The 22,273-nt window shown below is 36.6% G+C and overlaps 4 protein-coding genes across 4 annotated transcripts; 1 reads left to right on the top strand and 3 right to left on the bottom strand.

The window, feature by feature from the left end:
• Positions 1–1,051: 1,051 nt before the first annotated feature.
• On the bottom strand, positions 1,052–2,874 carry LOC132186790 (RING/U-box superfamily protein). Its single transcript, XM_059600852.2, has 2 exons — positions 2,719–2,874; positions 1,052–2,191 (listed from the first exon to the last, which is right to left on the bottom strand). The coding sequence occupies exon 2, from the start codon at positions 2,156–2,158 to the stop codon at positions 1,466–1,468; it is 693 nt and encodes a 230-aa protein (XP_059456835.1). The 5' UTR covers positions 2,159–2,191; positions 2,719–2,874; the 3' UTR covers positions 1,052–1,465.
• Positions 2,875–5,914: 3,040 nt separating this feature from the next.
• LOC132187433 (fatty acid elongase 3-like) lies at positions 5,915–7,125 on the top strand. The gene has a single exon (XM_059601744.2). It carries the CDS (start codon positions 6,084–6,086, stop codon positions 6,945–6,947), a length of 864 nt encoding a protein of 287 aa, XP_059457727.1. The 5' UTR covers positions 5,915–6,083; the 3' UTR covers positions 6,948–7,125.
• A 1,413-nt stretch (positions 7,126–8,538) lies between these two features.
• LOC132186788 (coatomer subunit zeta-1) lies at positions 8,539–12,466 on the bottom strand. Its single transcript, XM_059600850.2, has 6 exons — positions 12,236–12,466; positions 11,256–11,415; positions 9,802–9,949; positions 9,631–9,708; positions 9,159–9,243; positions 8,539–8,853 (listed from the first exon to the last, which is right to left on the bottom strand). Exons 1-6 carry the CDS (start codon positions 12,242–12,244, stop codon positions 8,794–8,796), a joined length of 540 nt encoding a protein of 179 aa, XP_059456833.1. The 5' UTR covers positions 12,245–12,466; the 3' UTR covers positions 8,539–8,793.
• Positions 12,467–15,255: 2,789 nt separating this feature from the next.
• LOC132187803 (Mitochondrial glycoprotein family protein) lies at positions 15,256–21,371 on the bottom strand. The gene is made up of 4 exons (XM_059602241.1): positions 21,125–21,371; positions 19,443–19,675; positions 18,949–19,289; positions 15,256–15,643 (listed from the first exon to the last, which is right to left on the bottom strand). The coding sequence occupies exons 2-4, from the start codon at positions 19,614–19,616 to the stop codon at positions 15,442–15,444; spliced, it is 717 nt and encodes a 238-aa protein (XP_059458224.1). The 5' UTR covers positions 19,617–19,675; positions 21,125–21,371; the 3' UTR covers positions 15,256–15,441.
• Positions 21,372–22,273: the final 902 nt, after the last annotated feature.

The following is a 22,273-nucleotide window of genomic DNA, read 5'->3' as shown; positions in this document are numbered from 1 at the left end:
AAACCTTTCACATCTCAACTTGATTTGATTGAAAACGATTTGAGAACAACAAAAAACTTTTAGTCTACATGATACTAAATCCCATCTCTCTACCCTTTTTATGCTAACAAAACACACTCACCTATGGGGGTTGTTTGCCAATAGATTAAAAAAACCCTTCATACTATTCATCTCAAATTCAACTTTCAACATTCTTACTTTTTACATTACATCAATCACATTTTATTACTATTTAAATAAATAAAAAATCACTACAAAATCTTTTTTTTTTTTTTCCACTTTTCCATATTACTTTTTCACACATCAATCAAATATTGCTATAGTTTCACGCCACTTTCTTTTTCCAAGCCATGGGCAAACAGAGCCATAAACACATCTCGTAAACTGCATCCTATTTGCTCAAAAATAAAGCACAAGCCAAATCGGATTGAAATTCTTGCAATTAGGCATGCAATTGATAGGGTCAAACAGTTTGAACACCTGCTCTAACAAGTAAGAAAAACTTCTTACAATTACTAGAGAGATTGAATTATTCTTATAAGAAAAATGCTTGGGTATTATAGATTTTATTACAAAACTTCGTACAAATTCACATAACAGTCCACATAACATTAATTGCGTCAGCCACACAATCCTAACCCTCTCTTCCATTCTGCAAAAACTCGTAAAAAACTTTGACCAAGTGGCTTAACAAAACACATTCATCCCCTGCAAATTTCAGTAACCCTTTCTCCACCCTTCATATGACAGATGCATTTTACAAAATCTACATATTCGTAAGTCAAATCTGCTCTTTCCTTGTGCAGATTTAAGCATCATACAAGCATTTTCCCTCCCGCCAAAAGGATTTTGCCCCCTACTCTCCACTATCAACAAGCCTCACAGGCAGCCTACGTACAATGCTAATTGTATCATCACAAAAACATCATTCTAAAGGTGTCGACAACATTGTTTCCAATTGCAAAGAATGAGTACTGCAATTATTGGAAGTACTACAAATCCATTCTCTAAGTTGCTTACTTGTAAAAGAAACTATTCTGAAAGCATACTAAATACCAAAAATAGACTGCATTACAATAAGAAAGAGTCTCTTACAAAAAGTTTGCATCAAGAAACATTGATTAAAACCATCTTTCAACTTGATGAAGCCTTTGAAGCTTTACCGTACATGCGTCTTGCAATTAGATCTGGCGCTCTCGAATGAGAGAATAATAATGAAGACAGAAAACTTGAAAGCACGATCCTTAGGATGAAGATGTTTAAAAGACCACAACACAGGCATACATTAGAGAGAGATTTTGTCAGGCAACTTAAGAAAAAGCGTACAAGTCCAAATTTTAGATTTCAAAAACATCGAATTGACAATCACGAAATGAAGTCATCAAGCCGCTAATGTATATACAGGACAGAACATCGACCGCTGTAGAAATCCATCATCAGTTTAAGTTTGAGAGGTAAAAACAAATTACCAACAAAGAAGAGCAACGATGACAAAGATGCCAATCAGCAAAAGAAGATTCTTCAAAACAACATCAGCATGCTGTCCTCGACTGACTGGTGGGGGGAACCTGTGTGCATGGCCCCCATGAAACGTATTAAACCCACTGGGAAAACCAGAAGTCTGCCCATACACAGTAGCATCTGGGAAGCCTTGAAACTGAATATTTAGCAAGGAAGGAATCAGACCACCAAAAGCAGAAGCCAGAGTGAAGTTACCAATCCTAGCTGTCGCCATTGGCGCAAAACCCCCTCTAAATCCAAAGCCATGATTGCTAAAGTTAAACTGATTTGCTTCTGGGGGAGGAGGAGCAGCAGTTTCGGGCCGTTGCCCTGCCGGACGGTTAGGAACGTCAATACCTGGATACGACTTTGATCGTGGGTCACTCTGTGTTTTGCCCCTTCCATATAGAGGAACCAATTTCTCCTCTTGTATGACGGCCTTGCAAACTGGGCATTCCTGGCAATGAGAGTGATGGTGGAGCCATCTATATAGACACGGCCAACAGAAGAGGTGACCGCAAAGTGTAACAATTGGGTCTTGAGCTAAATCAAAGCAGATATTGCATTCAAAATCGCCCACATCGTTGGCGTTATTGCCCAAGCAAGACGGGTTTTGCTGTGGCACGCTCGTTGTTGATCCCCCAAATCCACTTGCCATCTCTCAAGCTCCCAGAAACTCCAAAATGAATGCCTGTAATATCAGACAAATCCATAATCAACACCGCAAGAAAAATAAAAAAATACCAACTCCATCGGTATAAGATAAAAATTTCTCAAAAGCTAATATACAAGAACAAACCAAAACGTGATTATATATATATCATGAAAGCTAACACATACATAAAAGAATGATCGCTAAAAAAAATCATAAAAATATAGACTTTATATTAAAATGAGCCCAGGGGGATCAATATGTCTATTGTTGTTTCTGGAACGAGCTAAAAATCAGAAACGTCTCCTAATCAAACCAATACCCTAGATTTCTTCACGTCCCTCAAATAACAATCAGATCAAAGTAAATAAGCAATCAAGTTATATGTAAGAGACCGAAAAAATATTTTATATAATACCCAATTTGAAAAATCCTCAAAATTAAGGGTCCCAGATGAATAAGAAGAATCAGGATAAACATGTAAGCTTAACCAACGAAATTCAGAAACTCAACGAACAAAAAAAAAAACAACGAAGTTCCCAGATTTAGATTCGAATAGTACTGACCTTTCTGATTGATATGTAAACGAATTGGCTTCTCCTCGGAGATCGAATTTGGAACAATGGCGGTAGTCTCGGAAAACCTAATAAGCCCGTGGAAAATTCCAGGCTTTTCCGATTTTTCCCAAGTCAGACGGTCAGAGTCATCGCTATGAAGTCTTTCTATGGGCTATAGTGCCGACGAAATGCTTGGGCTATGAAAGAGCCCATATGAATTTCACATTGGGCTTTTGGGTCGTATTCGATAATATTAGTTCTTTGACTACATGAATGGTCCAAAACAGCAAAAGTACAAGTCACCCTTGTAGGTCAATGATTGATACCTTTTTTTAAAAAAAAAAATTAATTAATTTGGACCATATAATTTTCCTTAAAAGTCACTGGGAAAGTGGGATGATTCAATTTTGGTGTCAGTCTATTATTTGGCTCTCAATTGGAGGGCTGCTCAAATTTCCAAGTCGTATTGACTCAAAGTCCCACGGCCATGATTATCTCCTCACAATTACAAATGTCATCAGCATCCAACAGTTTTGGTTGTTTCTCTTGTGCTTCTCAGTTTGTTTAGAGTTCCAATTTCTCTTTGTGCTTCTCAGGTTGTTTAGAGTTCCAATTTTCTGCCAATTTTAAGATACCCCATTGAAAAAGGAGCCTAGTTGGTCATTTTATGGACCTGCACTATTTTAGTGATTTGTAAATTGTGCTTTAATTGAAATTTACGAGGCAAAGATCATCAAGGTGAGAACATGTATAATGATAGCAAAAGCACCAAGAAGAGGACCCCATATCCTTCGTAAAAATCTAGCTGTTATCTGGTCCAACTATGTCCACTCTCTCACCTATATCTTTACAAGGAAGATGCTCTTCCTCCAATTCCATACTTATGTACCGACACTCACAAGTCAAATTACACCTCCTTTTTCCACCTAGAAAACAAGAGGGTGTTACTCACCCACATTTCCAACCAAAGAATTGTCCATTGCGTGTACCATCACAAACTTGGAAATGGAGCTTCTTCAAGGACCACCCAAGTATCTAACCCAAGGAGTTTTAGAAAATTTCATTCATTTTTTTGGTAAATATTTCCGTCAAAATTTGAGTCCATATGAAAGAAAAAAAAAAAAGAATGTTAAAATACTATATATATATATATATATATATATATATATATAAGGGTAGAGGGAAGGGGGATTTGAACTAGTGACCTCTATTTCATGAGGTGTGGTCTACTGTCGATTGAGCTATTCCTTAAAAAATATCAAAAAATAGACTTTAATTTAATACGAGGAATGGCTTCGTCCTAATAAATATAAACCTAATCCATTATGATAATGATGCTTGACTATATATATTGAGAATAACTTGTATACTAAGGTTGCACAAAAGTGAACTTTTGTGCCAACCATTCATCATCTGACATCTCAGCATGAAACACATTACCAAAATAAAATCAAACCACCTGATTATATCGAGTTTACATTTAAAAAAAATTTAAATAAATAAAAAAAAAGTTTTGCAATGGAGAGACCTAGGCCATCATGTGTGGCTGCAAGCCACCCCCTGTGGCTTGGGGGTGGCCGCAAGCCACTCCCTGGGGCCTGAATCTCTCCCCTCTCTCTCTCTTCGTCGGAACTCTCTCTTTGGGCAGGGATGACTTGTGCAGCCACCCCCACTGCCCACTTGTGGTGGCTGCCTGGTAGCCACCACTTCTAATTTACTTCTAATTTGTTTTTTTTTTTTTTTAAGTTAATTTTTAAAGTTTCTATTTCCTCAAACCTGGTATAAGTTGGTGCAATAGGTTTTTTTCTTCTAAAATTAAGTCTGATAAAATTGGCTTAGGTGTCACATTTTAATTGGTACATCTCATTGTTTGGGACTTGATTGCACCAAACAATTTGATTTGGGAAACACTTAAAAAATTATTTTCTATCTATATCACCTAGACCACTTTTTGGTCTTAAATACGAATCAAACGAACCGACTTGAATGGGTATGGTGTGACAGTCAGAGTCTGGTGGGGTGTGGTCCTGAGGGGACATTCATTGGAATGGTTTATTATATTGGGGTTCCGTTGAATTTTGCTGGATTTTTATTTTTATATTCAGAGTTGAGATGAAGTGTAAATGTCACCCAGCTAAGCCTCTCGTTTAAAATGTATTCTCTTGAACCTTTGAAATAAGGCCCATCCCACATTACTTTTTTTACAAAAATATAAAAATATAAAAAGGCCGACCCGCAAATCCCAAGCGTTTTCTAATTGGATTTATATACCTTTTCTGGATGCAGATTCAATTTTATAATACAGACCACTTCAGTATGCTCTCTCAACATTCCTTGCACATAATAATATAATATATAATTTACAAGCGAGTCAACAATTGGCCTCTCTTTTTTTTTTTTTTTTTTAAATAAAAAATTCCGTGTGCTGTTAATTTAAAACAAGCATTAACAATCCTCCCCAACTCTACCTTTTGAGTTCCCACTTAATTCATCTTGGGGTCTCTCCTCTTTCTTAGAAGCTTCTTAGGGTACGGGAAGTGTCCCTAATTATTGGGCCATCTCTCTTGCATTTTTATCTTCCTTGGTGGTCGGTACGCCTCATTTATACTCATGTACCAGCAATGCCCATCTCGACCAATCATTAGGTACAACGTGTTTGATTATGATTGTATTCAAGACGTATTAGATTTATTCAATTCTACACGTTAATTTAGTATTGAGTTTCTATTAAATTAAAATTCTTATAAGAAATTAGAAGTCCCAGCAGCAACAATATCTAATATCCTAACAAGAACAATGGTACATAACACATTGAGGAGTGACGATTGTTATGTATTCTAAGAATTTTTTTCAAAATTCTTCTCAAATGATGTAGCAAATATTATTTTTCCTTAAAATATCATCAAAAGAGAGAGAATGAAAAATTTTTAAGAACAAAAATGATTGCTACATCATTTAATAAGCATTTTAAAAAAAAAAATCCCTTAAAATGTCTAGCCTTATTAACTCCTTTAGGCAACACAGGGCACGGCACGGACGAGGGTCATTTGACTGATTTGGGAACCTATTGGTAGCACAAGTTGCACGTGTGAAATATCTAACATATCGTAAGTTATAAAACCAACCTGTTTCAAAAAAAAAAAAAAAAAAAAAAAAGTTATAAAACCAACCCCACGCATCTCCCTCCACGTGGCCCACTAGTCACTCTCCTCCTCTAATTTTAATCCCCATGCCAACGCCCTCCTCCTCCCCCCTCAACGCAGAACGCGAATGACTCATCGCCAAGAAGACGAAACGCAGCCCCCGCCCCCGCTCCCGCCCGCCTCCACCGTCCAATCACTCCACCGTATCCACGACTGGATCAACCACCGGTTATGATCAGCCAGACCCTGACCTACTGGCTCTCAGAGCACCCTGCCATCGTGGGGTTCCGGTGGAGCCACGCACAGTCGTGGGGTTCCACCTGGTCCTTCCTCTTCACCTCCATCGCGTTCTACCTGATCCTCTCGACGCTGCTCCACCTCTTCCTCGCCGTTCTTCTCCGGCCTGGCCGTGCCGTACCGCTCGGTCCCATCCCGGCCCTTCACAGCCTCGCCATGGCCCTCATCTCCGCCACCATCTCCACCGGAATCCTTCTCTCCGCCGCAGCCGAGATCCGAGACACCCGATGGTTCTGGCGCGGCTCCAAGACTCCCTTGCAATGGCTCCTCTGCTTCCCCCTCGGCACCCGACCCTCGGGGCGGGTCTTCTTCTGGTCCTACCTCTTCTACCTCACCCGCTTCCTCCACATGCTCCGGACAATTTTCGCCGTCTTACGACGTCGTAGGCTCGCCTTCTTCCAGCTTTTCAATCACTCCATCCTCACCTGCATGGCCTTCCTGTGGCTCGAGTTTTCGCAGTCGTTTCAAGTCCTGGCCATCGTCTTAACGACGTCGGTTTACTCCGTGGTGTATGGGTACCGGTTCTGGACCGCCATCGGGCTGCCCGGCGCGTGCTTTCCCTTCGTTGTCAGCTGCCAGATGGTTCTGCTGGGTTGCAATCTGGTGTGCCACATTGGCGTCCTGTTGCTACATTTCTTCAAAGGTGGGTGCAACGGGATTGGCGCGTGGGTGTTCAATTCTGTCCTCAACGGGGCTCTTCTGTTGCTCTTCTTGAAATTCTACGTGACAATGCACTTGAGGAAGAGAACGAGCGGGTCCAAGGTTGCGTCAACGGTGAACAAGTGTAAAGATGAGTAAAAATCCCACCTTGTTTCTAAGGAGGGATGATGAATCAATAATGCTTTTATAAACTGTGAATTAAAATCCCTTTTATGCAATTTTTTTGAGTTAATTACCTAGATTGCAGAGTAGTGTGATCATATATATAGGGTTTATACTAGCAAATTGAAATCCAAGTGACTTCTTCAATTCTGCATATTTCTCTTTTTGTTTTCAACATTTTGTGAGAAATTTGTCTCTGCCCCTTTGGCTTGGTGGGATTTTGATTGATTACCTAGTAATACTATCCTGCTTCAGATATTTATAGGCTTTTAATATGATATGAGCTATGAGCAGGACAATGGACATGGATGACCTACACGCTTTTGGATTGGTAAACCACTTTTTTAATTATTTATTATTAATTTACTACATATACCAATCTAAAAAGGTCTGTCAAAGGGGGTCTTTTCTTTCCCATTACAAATTAACAAGGGGAGGAGACATGAGAATGCATTTTCTAGCCCAATTTGCCACATGATGAACACAAATTAATGTGTTTTGCACTTTTGTTTGCTTTCCTATCCTATTCCTATCCATATAGAGAGAGAAAAGAGGGATGGTGGTAAAAGGCTATGTGGCTATAATACACCCCATGATTTTGCTTTTGACTTTAGAGAATAAAGGTGCTTTTGCTTAGCACTGCAAAAAGCGTGTGTTCAAGAGTCATATATCATCCTGCAACCATTTCATTTGAGAAGACAAATTTGGTTCTTCCTTGGGTTGGGTTGGGTTGGGTTGGGTAAATATGAAGCCAACAAAATAATCATTGTAAAATGTACTGTTGCTATCTATTTATTTCTAATATTTGGCTGCAGAGGATCTAAACAAAGTGGAAGAAGAATATCCTCCACAGAACCACCTAGTTGTGCTAGCTAATCAGCAGAGTAATGTTTTGAGTGCGCCAAAATGAGCGGTCAAATTCATTTTCTTCTTTTCTGTTGATATATAAAATTCAGCTTATACACAAAAAATGAGACACATATGACAATGAAAGCTGATGATAACGATGGTCTATTGGTCTTTAACTCTTAGGCCCATTTTACTACCCAAGTTTTCCTGGTAAAAGGAAGGGAGGATTGGGATTTGCTGTAAATTTTTTTTCTCTTCTTGAATTTTATGAAATTTGGACCAAAAACAAAAAAAATAGGAGAGGAGGTGCAGGGTTCGGTTGCACCTTGAACTACTCAGGTCGCCTGGCCAGGACTCCTCCCCTGGGCCTCATTCCGAAGTAAAAACCTTCACCTGAAGCCCAAAAGAGGAAGCATCTTCGCCCAAAACCCTTTTCTTGTTTCTCAAATCTCAAATGTTTGGGCCGGTAGGAAAAGCCCAACATGTTTTGGTAGTTGCTGGGATGGAGTAATGTTATCTTAAACTAGGACTGTTATCAATCCTCATCAACTAATTGGAATCCATCCGTCATCTTTTTACAACATTCTATTTCATAAAAAAATCATACCCTCTATTGCCTTCTTAATTAATATATATCATTTTTCGCTATTTTTACATAATATTATTTTAAGCATTCCTCTACCTCTTTTTATTCCATCAAACCTTCAGGGGATTGCTCTTAAATTAATCATTATTCATTACATCATGCCACACCATAGGCAAATAACAAAATACATAACACAACTTGTTATTTAAGATATAAAGAAAAGATTGACTAGAGAAGGAGAAAAAAGAGTCCATAAGAAAGCCCAACGAGTGATATGCTAATCTTCATTAGCTAAACAGAGAAAAAGAAGTGAATTTTTAAGCGGCAGACGAAAAAATGTAAACAACCAAAATAATCCAACTCATTTTCTCTAGGTTTAGGCATTACTCAACTAAGAAGGGTTCTTGTCAAATGTTCACGTGCTGTAGCCCATGCTTGAGTAATAGTCTGCAATATTAGAAAAGAAAGATAAAAGGGTTTAGATTAGAAACATATAAAATGTGCCAAAATGGAGTTGTTTGTACAAATAAATAACAAGTGTGCAATATTAGAAAATGGCTATATTAGAAAAGAAAGCCATCTTCTTGCAGTTCTTTGTACAAATAATTAAAAGTCCGCCAAAATGGAGTTATTTTCAGTTGGTTGATATCACTTAGGTATCTCCTATATTTGGATGGATTAAGATCAACTACACTGTTTACTAGTGGGGAAAGAGGCCGAACAGTCAACAGAAAGATAGATAGCTGCATTACTTGCTCAGACAATGGTGCTTCAGCATCCATGCTATGGGTAGCCACTTTTCCTGCAATAATGCTGGCATCTGTTTCAAGTACGATCCTGCCAAAGAGAGAAACTTGCCTTAATAAATATCTTCCTTTACCATCACAATATTGTGGTAAATAGAGTGATGAACCAAACAACAAACTGAGCAAACAAATTTGCAGCTAAAATCCTCCACGGAAGAGGAAGCATGGTGGTGTATGTTGTGAATTCCACCGAGTATTTTGATAGCAAGACAATAATTAATGCAGTATGGTGAATAAAGTCTATTCCTCTCTGTTACCCATATCCTTTTGATCTACCAGACCAATCTCACATTCATTATTTTATTTTTTTTAGTACTGATATCAAATTCATTGTTGGAAAGTTGAAAGACAGAACATGCAAAGATTGATTAAGTGCTTTTATGCTTGAGTATGTGAAATTAAGAAGTATGTTAGATACCCTCCATCAACAATCTCATCAAGGCATAAAAGAATGAGATCCAAGTTCTCAAGTGCCTCCCTTTTGTCAACATTGCTCCTACAACAAGGACATGCAAGAGAAGCATAAGTTAATAAATCTCTTTATTAAAATCACAAAAAAAAAAGAAGGCAAAATTTATGATAAAACTACCTCAAGAGAAGGGCAACTGCATCAAAGAATCCCTGAAGAACTGTGGCTAAGATGAGTTCATTTTCTTCATCACCTCCAGTCACAAAGAAGTGAAGGTCCTGGACAAACTTGTAGATAACAATGTTGTTCTCGAACATAGATATCTCCGCTGTAGATCATAATACAGCAGTATATTCAGGTCTCATGATATAACATGCCATGTAACATATTACCGGGCTTTAAGAGGAGAGTTCTAGGGCAAATATATTATTTTGTTTCTGCCTAGTGCCAGTAAAAGGAAACTTTATTTTCTGGTAGAGCAAACTTGATGAAAGACATAGCAGATAATTAGTATTGTAAACTAAAGGAATATGTTTGGCCTTTTTAAATTGTATATTCACAAGGATATGCGCTTTAGTGGCTTCAGGCCTGAGGATGGGTAGAATAACTGAGAAATGCAGAGAGGTCATCATTGTTTTACTAATCCTCTTGATGCTGATAAAAAGATGGTTATATCATTATTCTCAAAGCTTTGGTGCAAGTAGAAATAAGATATCCAAACCTGTAATATAATTTTGATGCAGCAGTTTTATAAGGCTAACTGTTGTTAGTACACAAAAAGCATATAGAAACAATGCCCTTGAAAGTTAGAGATGTTTTTCAATTCAATGGGAAAACTGCTGATCACCAATTTAGCCAAGATTATTTAATAAGAAAGTCATTAGCTTACCCCCTTTACCTGCAAGTGGGTCGTAGAGAACATTCTAAAAAGAACAATGATATTGGTCATTTTTAAGGTTTAAAAAAAATGCTAGACAGTTGATTTGCCAGGTAGATGTGCATTATGTAGAGCATAAAACGTGTTAATTGCAAGATGCTGTGGTTTAAACTCAACAAAGACGATTTTTGAGGTCTAAGGCAGCTATACAAAATCTTGTCATTAAAGAGTGGACAAAGGTTTTGCATGAAGAAGTATAGCTTGCGGCACTGAACAACTCAAACCTGTTCCAGGGCTCAATATACCATTGCAGGCATGAATTTACAAGCAATACATGCTTGTTTTGGTTGTACATTTATGTGAGGCACCATTTTTTCTGAAATATATAGGAGGACACTTTCTGATTCAGTTCAAAGACAAAAACTGCATTATAGATGAGCATAAGAAAACAGTTTCTAATGTGAGAAAATAGCAAAAAATTGGCTGTAAATGCAAAATATAAATGAGTGTGTGTGCTTGCCAACATATATAACTAATCGTTTTTTTTTTTTTTGAAAAAAAAAAAAGAAAAAAGAAAAAAAGAGAAAAAGCAGTTTTGCTATTTAATGTTGAGAGTTTTATTGACAAATAAATTATCAGCCAGGGATATGGCACTACATATCCTTGACAAAATTCGCCAACCTTTGAAAGATGACAAGAGTAGAAACCATATTCCAATCCAAAGAGTGTTGGTTATATGATATATATTGCATCATACCTTCTACCCGAGCATTGGACTTCAGAGTCTTAGTAAACACAGATTTCTCAAAAGCTAATTTTGAACTATTTGTAGGCCAATCATCTGAGTAATACTTGACTGCTACACGCTTCCCTTCGGAATCTAGAAGAAGAATGTTTTTTACTGAAGGGCACAAATGCTGTAAAACACAGAAAAAAACTAGATTAATAGAGTAATACATCCCTTCACATTGCAGAGGGCATGCTCAAAACATCTCACACAACCAAGAAGTGACCTCACACTTCCCCGCAACTATAGTGGTTCTAGACAGCACACCAAGCAGGCTGCTACAACACTTCATGCAATTCTTATGCATTTGTCCACCTAATACACCCAGATGTGATTCCCATCATCCAATTACTACTACTACCCACTTGACAGAATCACACGATCTGACCTAAATCAACCACATCATTTTTAAACGTCCTAACTAGGGTCATGATGTCCTACACATTAATAAAAATCCCAAAATGGCCAACATTTCTAAGGTCTAACAAGTGTTTCCTTGGGTCAGGTAATATAACAAACAATTCATAAACATTCAATATCATCATAAAATACTAATAAGTTATAGATCCAAACGTATTAACACAAGGACACAGCGAAACAAAGAGGGGCATCTATGCTCACACCCTGTTTGGATGCCGAGCAAACTAAAACTGTTTTAGTTTCCAAGCCACCCTCAAACAATCCAAACTAGCTGTGCCAAACAAAATTACAACCAACATAACCATACAGAATTTGTGACATTTTTATGGATCTAATCATAGTGAATGAATTAGAGACTCAAAATTTTGATTTGATCTCTCTTTTCTCTTTCATCACATTTTCTCGGCAGCCAAACTAAGATTTACACTCCCAGTTGTATCACTCGGTAATTCGAAGTTAAATCTTCAATAAATATTATATGCTGCGAAATTATGTCGATTCGTAATCACAAGAGAGAGAGAGAGACTTACGCGAGCCATTGATGAAGAGGTGAGAACAGAACAAGCAGGCTATCAAAACTGGTACCCCGTAAATCTAAATCTATAAGTGGTTCTTCTGGACGAAACCAAGAGACGGCGAGGCGAGGACGGCAGCGAGAGAGACGAGAGAAGAGACGACGGGAGACGAGAGACTGGGAAAGAGACGCAGAGTGACAGCGTGAGCGTGATACGGTGAGGGAGAAAGACCGGAGAGGAGCCGTCCTCCTTTCTAAAATGCTAGAATGGAAGTAAAAAAAAAAAAAAAAATTAAAAGGTAATGACCAATGTACCCTCGTTAAATAACGACGTCGTATGGTTTAGTTTTAAAAAATTGTTGAAAAAATGGTTCAATCTCTTTTTTCAAAACATTGTTCAAAAAATACATTAATACTTCAATTTTGGTTATCAGTAACATTGTTGAATCAAATGTTTGTTTGTTTTTTTGTTTTGTTTTTGTTTTTTTTTTTTTTTTTTTTGAACGAAAATTTGAGGATTTCATTGATTAAAGATCAAGAGCATAAAACTCTTACAGAACAAAGCGAAAAGCTCTTACAGCACAAAGCATAAAGCTCTGCAAAAATTATATGCACATGCTATGAAGTTACAAAGTCATAGATACAAACAAAAATTCTTACAATCAGGTGCTATCTATGACTTCAATATTCTGTTAACTCATGTACAAATACAATTAAAGAGTAAATTTGCTCTAAGCAGACTAAATATAAGACATGGGTAGCCAAATTTCCTAATAAAAATTATTAAAACCGGCCGTGGGAGATAATTCCTCACACCTAATTATCCAGGCCGTGAGAAATAACATTTCACACCTAATTATTCGTCATCACTCATTTTGGCAGATCTAGAGAGAAGAAATCTCTTATTCAAAACAAAAAACATAAACAAACAACCAGCAAGCAGCAATAGCGGCTGGGGAGGAGATGAACGATACAACACAATAAAAGGTGGACAGACGCATAGCTGAGAGGTCGAAGTTTTTGATCTGGTCGAAGAACACTTCCAAAAAATAAAAAGGGGGATGGGGGGAGGGTAGGAGTGGGGAGTAGAAGGGGAATGAGAGAGGATGAGGGAGCAGATCAAAATTGTTTTCTAAGCCTTTCAGCTATTGAATCCAATATTAATTACTTAATTTGATATTATATAATCATATGATCTCATTAAATTATATCATATGATTAATAATTTAAAATATTATCATATTAATTTTATTTTATTTTTTTTGAATTGAACTTATAATTTAATGGTAATGCTCAAACTTCTATCTCCAAAATTCCTAATAATTTAATGGTCATACACTCACACAAAGGCTGAGGTTGAGACATGTGATTTTAGAGGGGGATGCATTGGAAGTCATAAATATCTTCAAGATGGACGAAGGCTGGCTAGGCAGTTATAGGCAGGTCATACAAGATGCAAAAACTATCTTGGGGCATTGTCTATGGTGGAGGGTTAGCCATACTTTTCGAGAAGGTAATAATGTAGCTCACAATCTTATAAAACTGGCACTATCATTAGGTAGGATATGTTTTGGGTTGATGATTTTGCTCTTTGTATTCGAGAACTTGTATTTATTGAGCAAGGCTCGAATTAATTCAATAAATGTTACCATTTTCTTCTTAAAATATATATATATATATCTCACAAATTACAATTTGTATTAATAGAATAATATTTTCTTAGATCTAAGATCATGTGATATCCGTTTTCGAAATATAAAGTATCTCATAATGCTTTAATTAAATGGCTGATGGCACAATAAATTATACAGTTATACCATATGATATAATGATTAATGAGTATATCAAATATTTATTATTATTTACTATATATATTTTATATTTCTTATATGTGTTTATATACTATAAGTTATATAATATATTAGTATATTTGTTATTATTGAGTACTATTGACTATATATTGTTATTTGTTACTTAATAAAAAAAATACGAGTCCAGCCTTATACAAGCTTGCTCACGAGCGTGAATCGAGTCGAGCTTGCTTCATTTAATATTTGAGTTAGGATTTGTGTTCACTAAGCGTCTTATTTATTAATCGAACCGAGCTTACACGAGCCAATCCCGAGCTCGCTCGCGAACACCCTTGATTAGTCTCCCTGGAATCAAATTCCATTAAAAAATGTGACGAATCAGATTGCAAGTAGCAAAAGAGATATCATGGTTACATCTAAAATTAATTCAGAACAAGAGAAGATGAGAGAAAGAATGGATGACAAAAACTTAGAAGACCTAGTGGAAGCAAATATAATGGCTCCACGTATATGAATAATGTTATGTAATAGACTGCAATACGACTGTCGCGTCATCTTAATTATATGACAAACGTATAATAATCTACTAAATAGTATTACTCATATTGAAACAAATACGAGTATAGAGAGTAAATGATAAGGATTATCACAAATACAATAATGCTCCACTCCAGCAAGTCATACTACGGAGACATAGATACAAAAAGTGATCAAATAAACCTGCTATAATAAGCTCAAACAAGAACAGTATATGAGATGCAATTTCCTAATTTGTCCATATTAATAGAATGTTGATGGGTCTCACCTTCTCTTAGATGTTGAATGGGAAAGACGTGATCTATTACGAAAATAGGAGTAAAGAGGCCCTGCTAAAAAGAAGGCTAAGAAGCTAAAATGCTACTTGGGGAATTTGTTTCCTAAAGATTAAGTTTCTATTTCATAAAAAGATATGTTCATCCAGACACCATTAAAGGCTGCTGCTAGTGCTTGTTATTTAATAACTAATAAATTTGTAAAGACAAAATAACAAAAATTTCTTGAAATCAATAAGCATAAATAGAGGAGAAATTGGCACAACTTGCCACAATAGTTATATGATTAGCATCATATATTGGCAAATCAAGTACCACCCGAGATAACAAAGTCCATATCAATGAATGGACACCAATAATACACTGCAAAATGACTTTAGTATTTGTGAAAAGGAAGAAAAATAATTCACATGTAAAATTGTAATATAGGCTAATTAAATATATAGAATTATAATTCAGAAACAAAGGGAACAATATTCACATGTGCCTACATTGTCTTACAAAATTGTCTCACTAAAATATTACCATGTGCCAGTTAAACAAGTAGGAGACCACTAAAATATTACCATGTGCCAGTTAAACAAATAGGAAACGCATGGCTAACTTGATGTGGAAACCACTATCCTATCTATAGCTGAATTGTTTTCATTAATGAACGTGCCAACTGATTTGAACCAACGCATGAGATTCCGGTGATCCCTCACATAAAGCCATGCTTGAAGAAATGGAAAGAGACTCTCATTTATTCCACGCTCTTCTATGTAACTGTGAAGTGCATCTCTCATACCTTCATCAAGATCTCTGTCAATCAACATAGATTCATTAAAAAATGCATAATAATCTGTCTAAGAACACAAACAAGATATTGGGGTCAACTAAGACGAACATATAATCATGGGGCCATTTGAGCACACTTCCAAGAAGAAAATGCATGATAAAGTTATTTTTATTCCGTAAAATTTGAAAAGAACGCATTAAATTCAGTTTTGGCCTTGCATACTAGGAAGTATACATATGAATACAAGATACAGGAATTGATAGAATACAAACATTTTGATGCAATTGTTTAAATATTCAACATCTATAACGTGTGATTGTTCAATCAAACAAACATGCAGAATTCATACGTAAGTCAAAACATATGTCATATTCATTTTGATTCAGGTACATGTTTTTTTTTGATAAGTTCAGGTACATGTTATACCAATTCTACACTGAATAGGGCATTATCCCACTGCTCAATGCTCCGAATACTAATCATTTCAATAGGTCAAAATACTCGAGCACTGACACAAAATTGAACAAGTGATCTCACCCCCCGGCCTTAATGATGGGTGGAAAAGATGTCATTTGGTCCAAACACCATTGGCATCAACACATTCCTCCAAGGGAAAGGAGTGTTATCATGAGAAACACTAATACTATAGTAAGATCTAACCTCAAACAACTCTCTTGGAACGTACCCAACAAAGCTTGCCTTCGCCACCTCCTCTCAATCTGAGTACAACAAACTAAACAACAAGATAAAGAGATCCCCCTCCAATCATAAGCCGCAATGAGAAAGTTAACATTTCATTGATGAGAGTCACTCGAAAGCACCAAATGTTTTGCCACAGAGGCGTCCTTACATCGAGCCAAATTGAACAAGTTCGAAAAAGCTACCTTAAGAGCCATGGGCTTTATATATAATTGGACGAAGTTTATTTGATGATATTATATGCTACTCTTTTGAAATAGAAACCAATTCTCTATTTCTCTATGAATTGTGGAATGTACACTTAGTATTCATTGCCTTCCGTCATGCAACTCATATTACCCAAACTAGTGGTGGTGGTCATTGTGTTGCACCTCCACCTCGCCTCCTCCCCTTCACTTTTAATTTCTTCTCTGCCCTGTCACATGCAAATGTTACTACCAAGGAAAAATGAAAGTTGATAGTAGTCCATAGAGACAGGATAACATCATCATCTCACAACAACTACCATCATCATGTGAGTGAGATTATGAACTGGGTTGATAAAAGGGGCCGCAAGCCTATTTTGCCGACTCTATGTTATTAATGCTACAATTGAGACTACTCCAGTGGACATTCTTGGGACCGATATACTTCGTGTACACCTGTTGGGTAAGCCTCAAACCCATGTAAAGTGCCCCCTCTACACGATCAGGTAATACTCCAACTTCGCCGACGAGTTAGTTCTAAGGAATTGTTTGTACCCAGGGGGTTTAAACCTTAGATTTAATGGAAACAACATCAAGACCAAGGCCTTTACCACTTGAGCCAACCCCTTGAAGTGGTAAAAAATTAATCTTTAAGGGGTTATAGGGGTATTTAAAAACAAAAAACAAAAAATGGGGTAAGCATGGTGGCCCCAAGCAATTCCGCCCCTACATGAGGAGAGGTTATCTTGTTTATATGGACTACTATCAACTTCCATTTTTCCTTAGTAGTAATGTATGCATGTGATAGGGGGGGAGGTGAAATTGAAAGTGAAGGAGGAGGCGAGGGGTGGAGGTGGAGGTGCAACATGACCACCACGCCTAGTCTGGCAATACAAGTTGCATGACGGAAGGTAGTGCATACAAATTGTTCATACCACAATTCATATTGTCAACTCTTCATCATACAGGTTTAATGAGACTTCTAGGGCCATAGATCCTATGTACAAGAGATGTACCCCCTTTAGGCCTCTTTAGAAGAATAACCCAATTGCGAAAGCTATATATTTTGTAGATGTATCTCAACAATGTCATGAACAAATGAAAACATTTTTTTTTTTTTTAAAAAAAAAGAGAGCCTCTTTTCCTTGTTTTGAAAAGTTTTGGATACTATTCTCAATCAATTATCAGTCTTATATAAGCAACTTATAACAACATGATAATATTTTATACCAATGATCTCTAACTCAAACGGCATCTTCTCCTCTTGTAAAAGCAAGGTGAAGGTCAAGTCATGTGTTCAAGAATCAAGATCCACTCAATACATGTGTAAACTTTTATTTTTTATTTTTTGATAAGTACTCAGTTCATGTGTAACTTGCCACTCAAAAAAACATGATAATGCTCTATGGTGATTTTCTAAAACAAATTTCCAAGTTTACTCTTATTTAATCAAACACAGTTTTAAGTCTCATATGTCCTTTGGTAGTACCATTCTTAAGTTCATTAATAGTGGCCAAGAACCATTACCATACCTATAAAAGATGAATAAAGTCAAAGCAATCAAGGGAACCTGTTAAGAGATGTCCCCAATGTCATGATCATTATGTATTATAGGAATAACTATGACAAAAGCCACTCCACTCCCCATGTTTGTACATACTTTGAAATTCGGTATTTATGCATGTATTTGTGTCACTCACACAAGGCCCTCTATCTTCCATGGATTCCCTCTCAAGTATTATTCACAAGTGATTTTCCTTCATTTTGTTTGGCACTATCTTAAAAATGGCATGCTCCTTCAACTGACCCTACCAAGAAATCTTTACTCCATTTATCATCTTCCACAAAGCTCAATCCTTTTAGAAAAGACAAACTACACTTACCCAAGACAAAAACCAACCAGTCCTCAACTCTCTCCATACTAGATCCCTCAAGAACATCGTCTTGAACCTTGATCCCTGTGCGTATCTTACAGTAGCTAATGTCATATCTCACTTTTTGTTAAACAACCAAAAACCTAAATAGACAAACATCTCATCAAACTGAACACAATAAGAATTCAGTCAATCTATACAAGGAAAACCCATCTAGAATAGGCATAGAAAAGATTTTTGTTCGGCCCTTAAACAACCAGTATCATCTCCATCATACGCAATCTATCAAAGCATCATTAATGCAACAACTTTAACAAACTTACTAGTATGGTGGAAACTGAACCCGGATCACTTGAAATACTACACTGCTTTCAGCCTCTCCCCAAAACATCCCTAAACACCTCAATCACTAAACGTCCAACTTAACATAAATCCAACAATGTCGCGTACTCCTAATGTCATTCCAACATAAACTCTACATCAATCAATGGCCAAAACGTATTGCAATCATATAAATCGCATTTACAAGTAAAACAATCACAGCCAAAGCAGAGCACAAATTTCACTCACTGAAAAACCGGCCCGGCGTACTGATTCGGAACGACAAGGAACCCCGAGTTCTCGGCCTTGGACCGCATCGAAACGGAGTGAATCCCGAGCGCGTCCGGGTACAGCCCACACAGAAAGTGCACATTCTCCGACTGCCCGGGCTTCGACACATCCACGTGAACAAACAACTGGTTAATGCCATCATCGCCATCGTCCTCACCACCGCCACTGGGGACTATGCTCGCCAATCGCATCACCGAAACTTTGATTTCCTCGCCGTCGCCGTAGCTCCGTTTGAGGACCGGACCGTTTCCGTCCAACGAGCCCTTCAAAACCGTGAACGGCGTGGGAGGGCTCACCTTCTGTATTTCACATTTCAGATTTCAAACAAAATCAAAACCAGTCCCTAAAACCCCACAAACAAACACACACACACAGAAAGAGGGTTTCACACACACACACACACACACACATATATATATATATATATAGAGAGAGAGAGAGAGAGGTGTTACAGCGGGAGGGGACATTTTGGAGATTTCAAGATAGTGGTCCTTGAGGGATTTAAGAAGCATGGAGTTGATGGCGGTGGACAAGTTGGAGAAGTTGGTTGAGCAGCGGAATGCGGTGGTGCGCCACCCATGGCGCAATGCCATGCCAGTTGCGGCTGCCAATGGTTTCCTCCACATTGGTCAATTGCTATTTTGGGGTTTCGCTGCTTAGACAAAGGAATTCGGACCTTCGAGTGCTGACATAATAAGAAAATTGCTCCATTATTGTTAGGGTAAATATATTTCCCTATTATAAATTCCTGAATAAACTAGCAATTTGAATTTACTCCTTTATTTCTAATTTCTTTAATTTCTAATTTTTATTTTTAATTTTTGATGCTTGGGTGAATATAATTCAAAATTATCTTCAACAATTGCTGTGAACTACCAATTATTCATTGTGATTTAAAGCCGAGCAATGTTCTTCTTTGACAATGACATGATTGATTGCTCATGTAAATGATTTTGGTTTATCAAGAGTTCTATTGGTTACACTGCTCTAGGTAATTAACTTCTTCGATCTTAAATCTTTTTATTTATGATTTTGATTAATGATCAAGATGGCAGGCATCACTACCTGTTTTTTTTTTTTTTTGCCTCTACATATTCATCATTTCAAAGCTTGAAAATTCAATTATTACCAGCTTCATCATTCTAATGTAGAAAGACTGAAAATTCAAAACTACAAATATTTTCAAGATCCAAATAGACTTATAAGATACATTTGAAAATGAATGTTGGTCAAGAGTAGACAAACAGTAAATAATAACACGAATAATCCAAAACACAAAAGAATACTTGGATTGGATGTGAAGCTATATAGTTATATGATTAGCATCATATATTGGCGAATCAAGTACCACCCAAAATAACAAAGTCCATATCAATGAGCGCGTCATCTCAGAGAAGGAAGGACAAGACTCTTGTGTTGTAACGCTCTGTATGGGTTATGAGGGATTTTAGTTTGTGGGTGTCGTTTTGGGGTGTTTGTTTGAAGGCTTTTGAGTGGATTTGTTGAGTTTCTCTTATGGGTTAGATTTGGCTTCCCCTATGTATACTTCATGTGTACTTAGGGATAATTTACGCTCTTCTAGGTAACTGTGAAGTGCATCTCTCATACCTTCATCAAGATCTTTGTCAATCAACATAGATTAATTTAAAAATGCATAATAATTGGTCTAAGAACACAAACAAGATACTAGGCGTCAACTGAGAAGAACATATAATCATGGGGCTATTTGAGCACACTTCCAAGTAGATAATGCATGATAAAGTTATTTTTATTCCATAAAACTTAAAAAGAAGCATTAAATTCAGTTTTGGCCTTGCATACTAGGAAGAATGGATATGAATACAAGATACAGGAATTGATAGAATACAAACATTCTGATGCAAAAAAATAAAAATAAAAATCGGATTTTATATAGGGGAATACAGTAATAAGCAATATTTTCAAATTGTTTAGGGCTAGTTTTGCAAACCCTCCCCTTATTTTTACTTTTCAAAAATTCAAAAAAAAAAAATTCAAAATTACTTTTCTCATTTTTTCCTTACAGAATTAACGTATTATTTCACTTTGATATCAAAGAGCACAAATTTCAGAGAACTTTACAAAAGCATAGAGAGGGAGAGATGGTGGAGATTACCAGTGGGTTTGGGTTTGAAATAGTGGGAAACAGAGGAAGAGCCGTCGTACTTGATGGAGCAGGGGAGCTGGTGGACCTTACCGCCGAGATCCACCAAATCGGCGAGAGACGGCGAGGCGAGGACGGCAGCTAGAGAGACGAGAGAAGAGACGGCGGGAGACGAGAAACTGGGAGAGATATGCAGAGTGACAGCGTGAGAGTGAGAGACGGTGAGAGCCCGAGTGATTTCATTTAGGTCTAGGGTAGGAAGAAGAGAGAATAGTGAATACATAGAGCAAAACGACGTAGTAATATAATAATATTACTTATAATTTAGGGGAAAGTCCACGTAACCCCCTCAAACTACCACTCAATTGACAATGTCCCCCCAAACTTTCAATTGTGACAATGTCCCCGAACTACCAAAAATTGTCAATGTTCCCCCATTGACGAAATTACCCTCAGTAAAATTAAAAATTAAAAAAAAAAAAAAACAAACTAAAACTTCTAGGAAAAACCTAAAACTAACAAAAAAAAAAAAATCCGAACATTGGCCAATTTTTTTATAAAAATTGAAAATTTTAGTTTTTTTTTATTTTATTTTATTTTAGTTTTATAATTTTATTTAAATAAAAATTTTCGTTTAAAAAAAAATAAAATTTTCGTTTAATAAAATGAAATTTTTTGTTTTTTTAAAACTAAATAAAAAATAGGTTTTTTAAAAAAAATAATAAAAAATTCCGTTTTAAAAAAAAATTAAAAATTTTTGTTTAAAAAAAAACTGTTTTTTTTTTTAAATATTATTTTTAAATTAAAATTTTTCCTTTTTTAAAAAAATCAATTTTTTTTTGAATTTATAGGGGTATTTTTGTTTTATTGAGAAATCTATAGGGGCATTTTTGTCTTATTGCTAGTTTTGGGGGGGACATTGACAATGTTTTGGTAGTTTGGAGGGGACATTTTCACAATCGAAAGTTTGGGGAGGACATTGTCAGTTGGATGGTAGTTTGAGGGGGGTATATGGACTTTACCCTATAATTTAAGTATGAGTGATTTTAAATAATAATTTGTAGTTTTTTATTTTATTGATTTTTTATTTTAGTTTTTTAAAGAATAAGGATATTATTGGAATATAAAGAAATATGTGGCATTTTTTAACCAAACAGAGAG

This window comes from Corylus avellana, chromosome 6 (genome assembly GCF_965113065.1).
Source record: "Corylus avellana chromosome 6, dhCorAvel1.hap1.2, whole genome shotgun sequence".
Taxonomy (NCBI): Eukaryota; Viridiplantae; Streptophyta; class Magnoliopsida; order Fagales; family Betulaceae; genus Corylus; species Corylus avellana.
The sequence above is the reverse complement of the archived record's forward strand: the minus strand, read 5'-3'. Positions and strand labels throughout refer to the sequence as shown.

What these genes read in the sequence shown, in the direction of transcription:
- LOC132186790 (XM_059600852.2), bottom strand. Translation starts at nt 2,158, where the DNA reads ATGGCAAGTGGATTTGGGGGATCAACAACGAGCGTGCCACAGCAAAAC.
- LOC132187433 (XM_059601744.2), top strand. Translation starts at nt 6,084, where the DNA reads ATGATCAGCCAGACCCTGACCTACTGGCTCTCAGAGCACCCTGCCATC.
- LOC132186788 (XM_059600850.2), bottom strand. An exon ending in GTCCAATGCTCGGGTAGAAG is followed by an intron (nt 9,950 to 11,255) that starts GTATGATGCAAT and finishes TATGATCTACAG; the next exon opens with CGGAGATATCTATGTTCGAG. An exon ending in AAGCACCATTGTCTGAGCAA is followed by an intron (nt 8,854 to 9,158) that starts GTAATGCAGCTA and finishes CTAATATTGCAG; the next exon opens with ACTATTACTCAAGCATGGGC.
- LOC132187803 (XM_059602241.1), bottom strand. Translation starts at nt 19,616, where the DNA reads ATGTGGAGGAAACCATTGGCAGCCGCAACTGGCATGGCATTGCGCCAT. An exon ending in CCAAAATGTCCCCTCCCGCT is followed by an intron (nt 19,290 to 19,442) that starts GTAACACCTCTC and finishes TGTGAAATACAG; the next exon opens with AAGGTGAGCCCTCCCACGCC. An exon ending in TACGCCGGGCCGGTTTTTCA is followed by an intron (nt 15,644 to 18,948) that starts GTGAGTGAAATT and finishes GTTGATTGACAG; the next exon opens with AGATCTTGATGAAGGTATGA.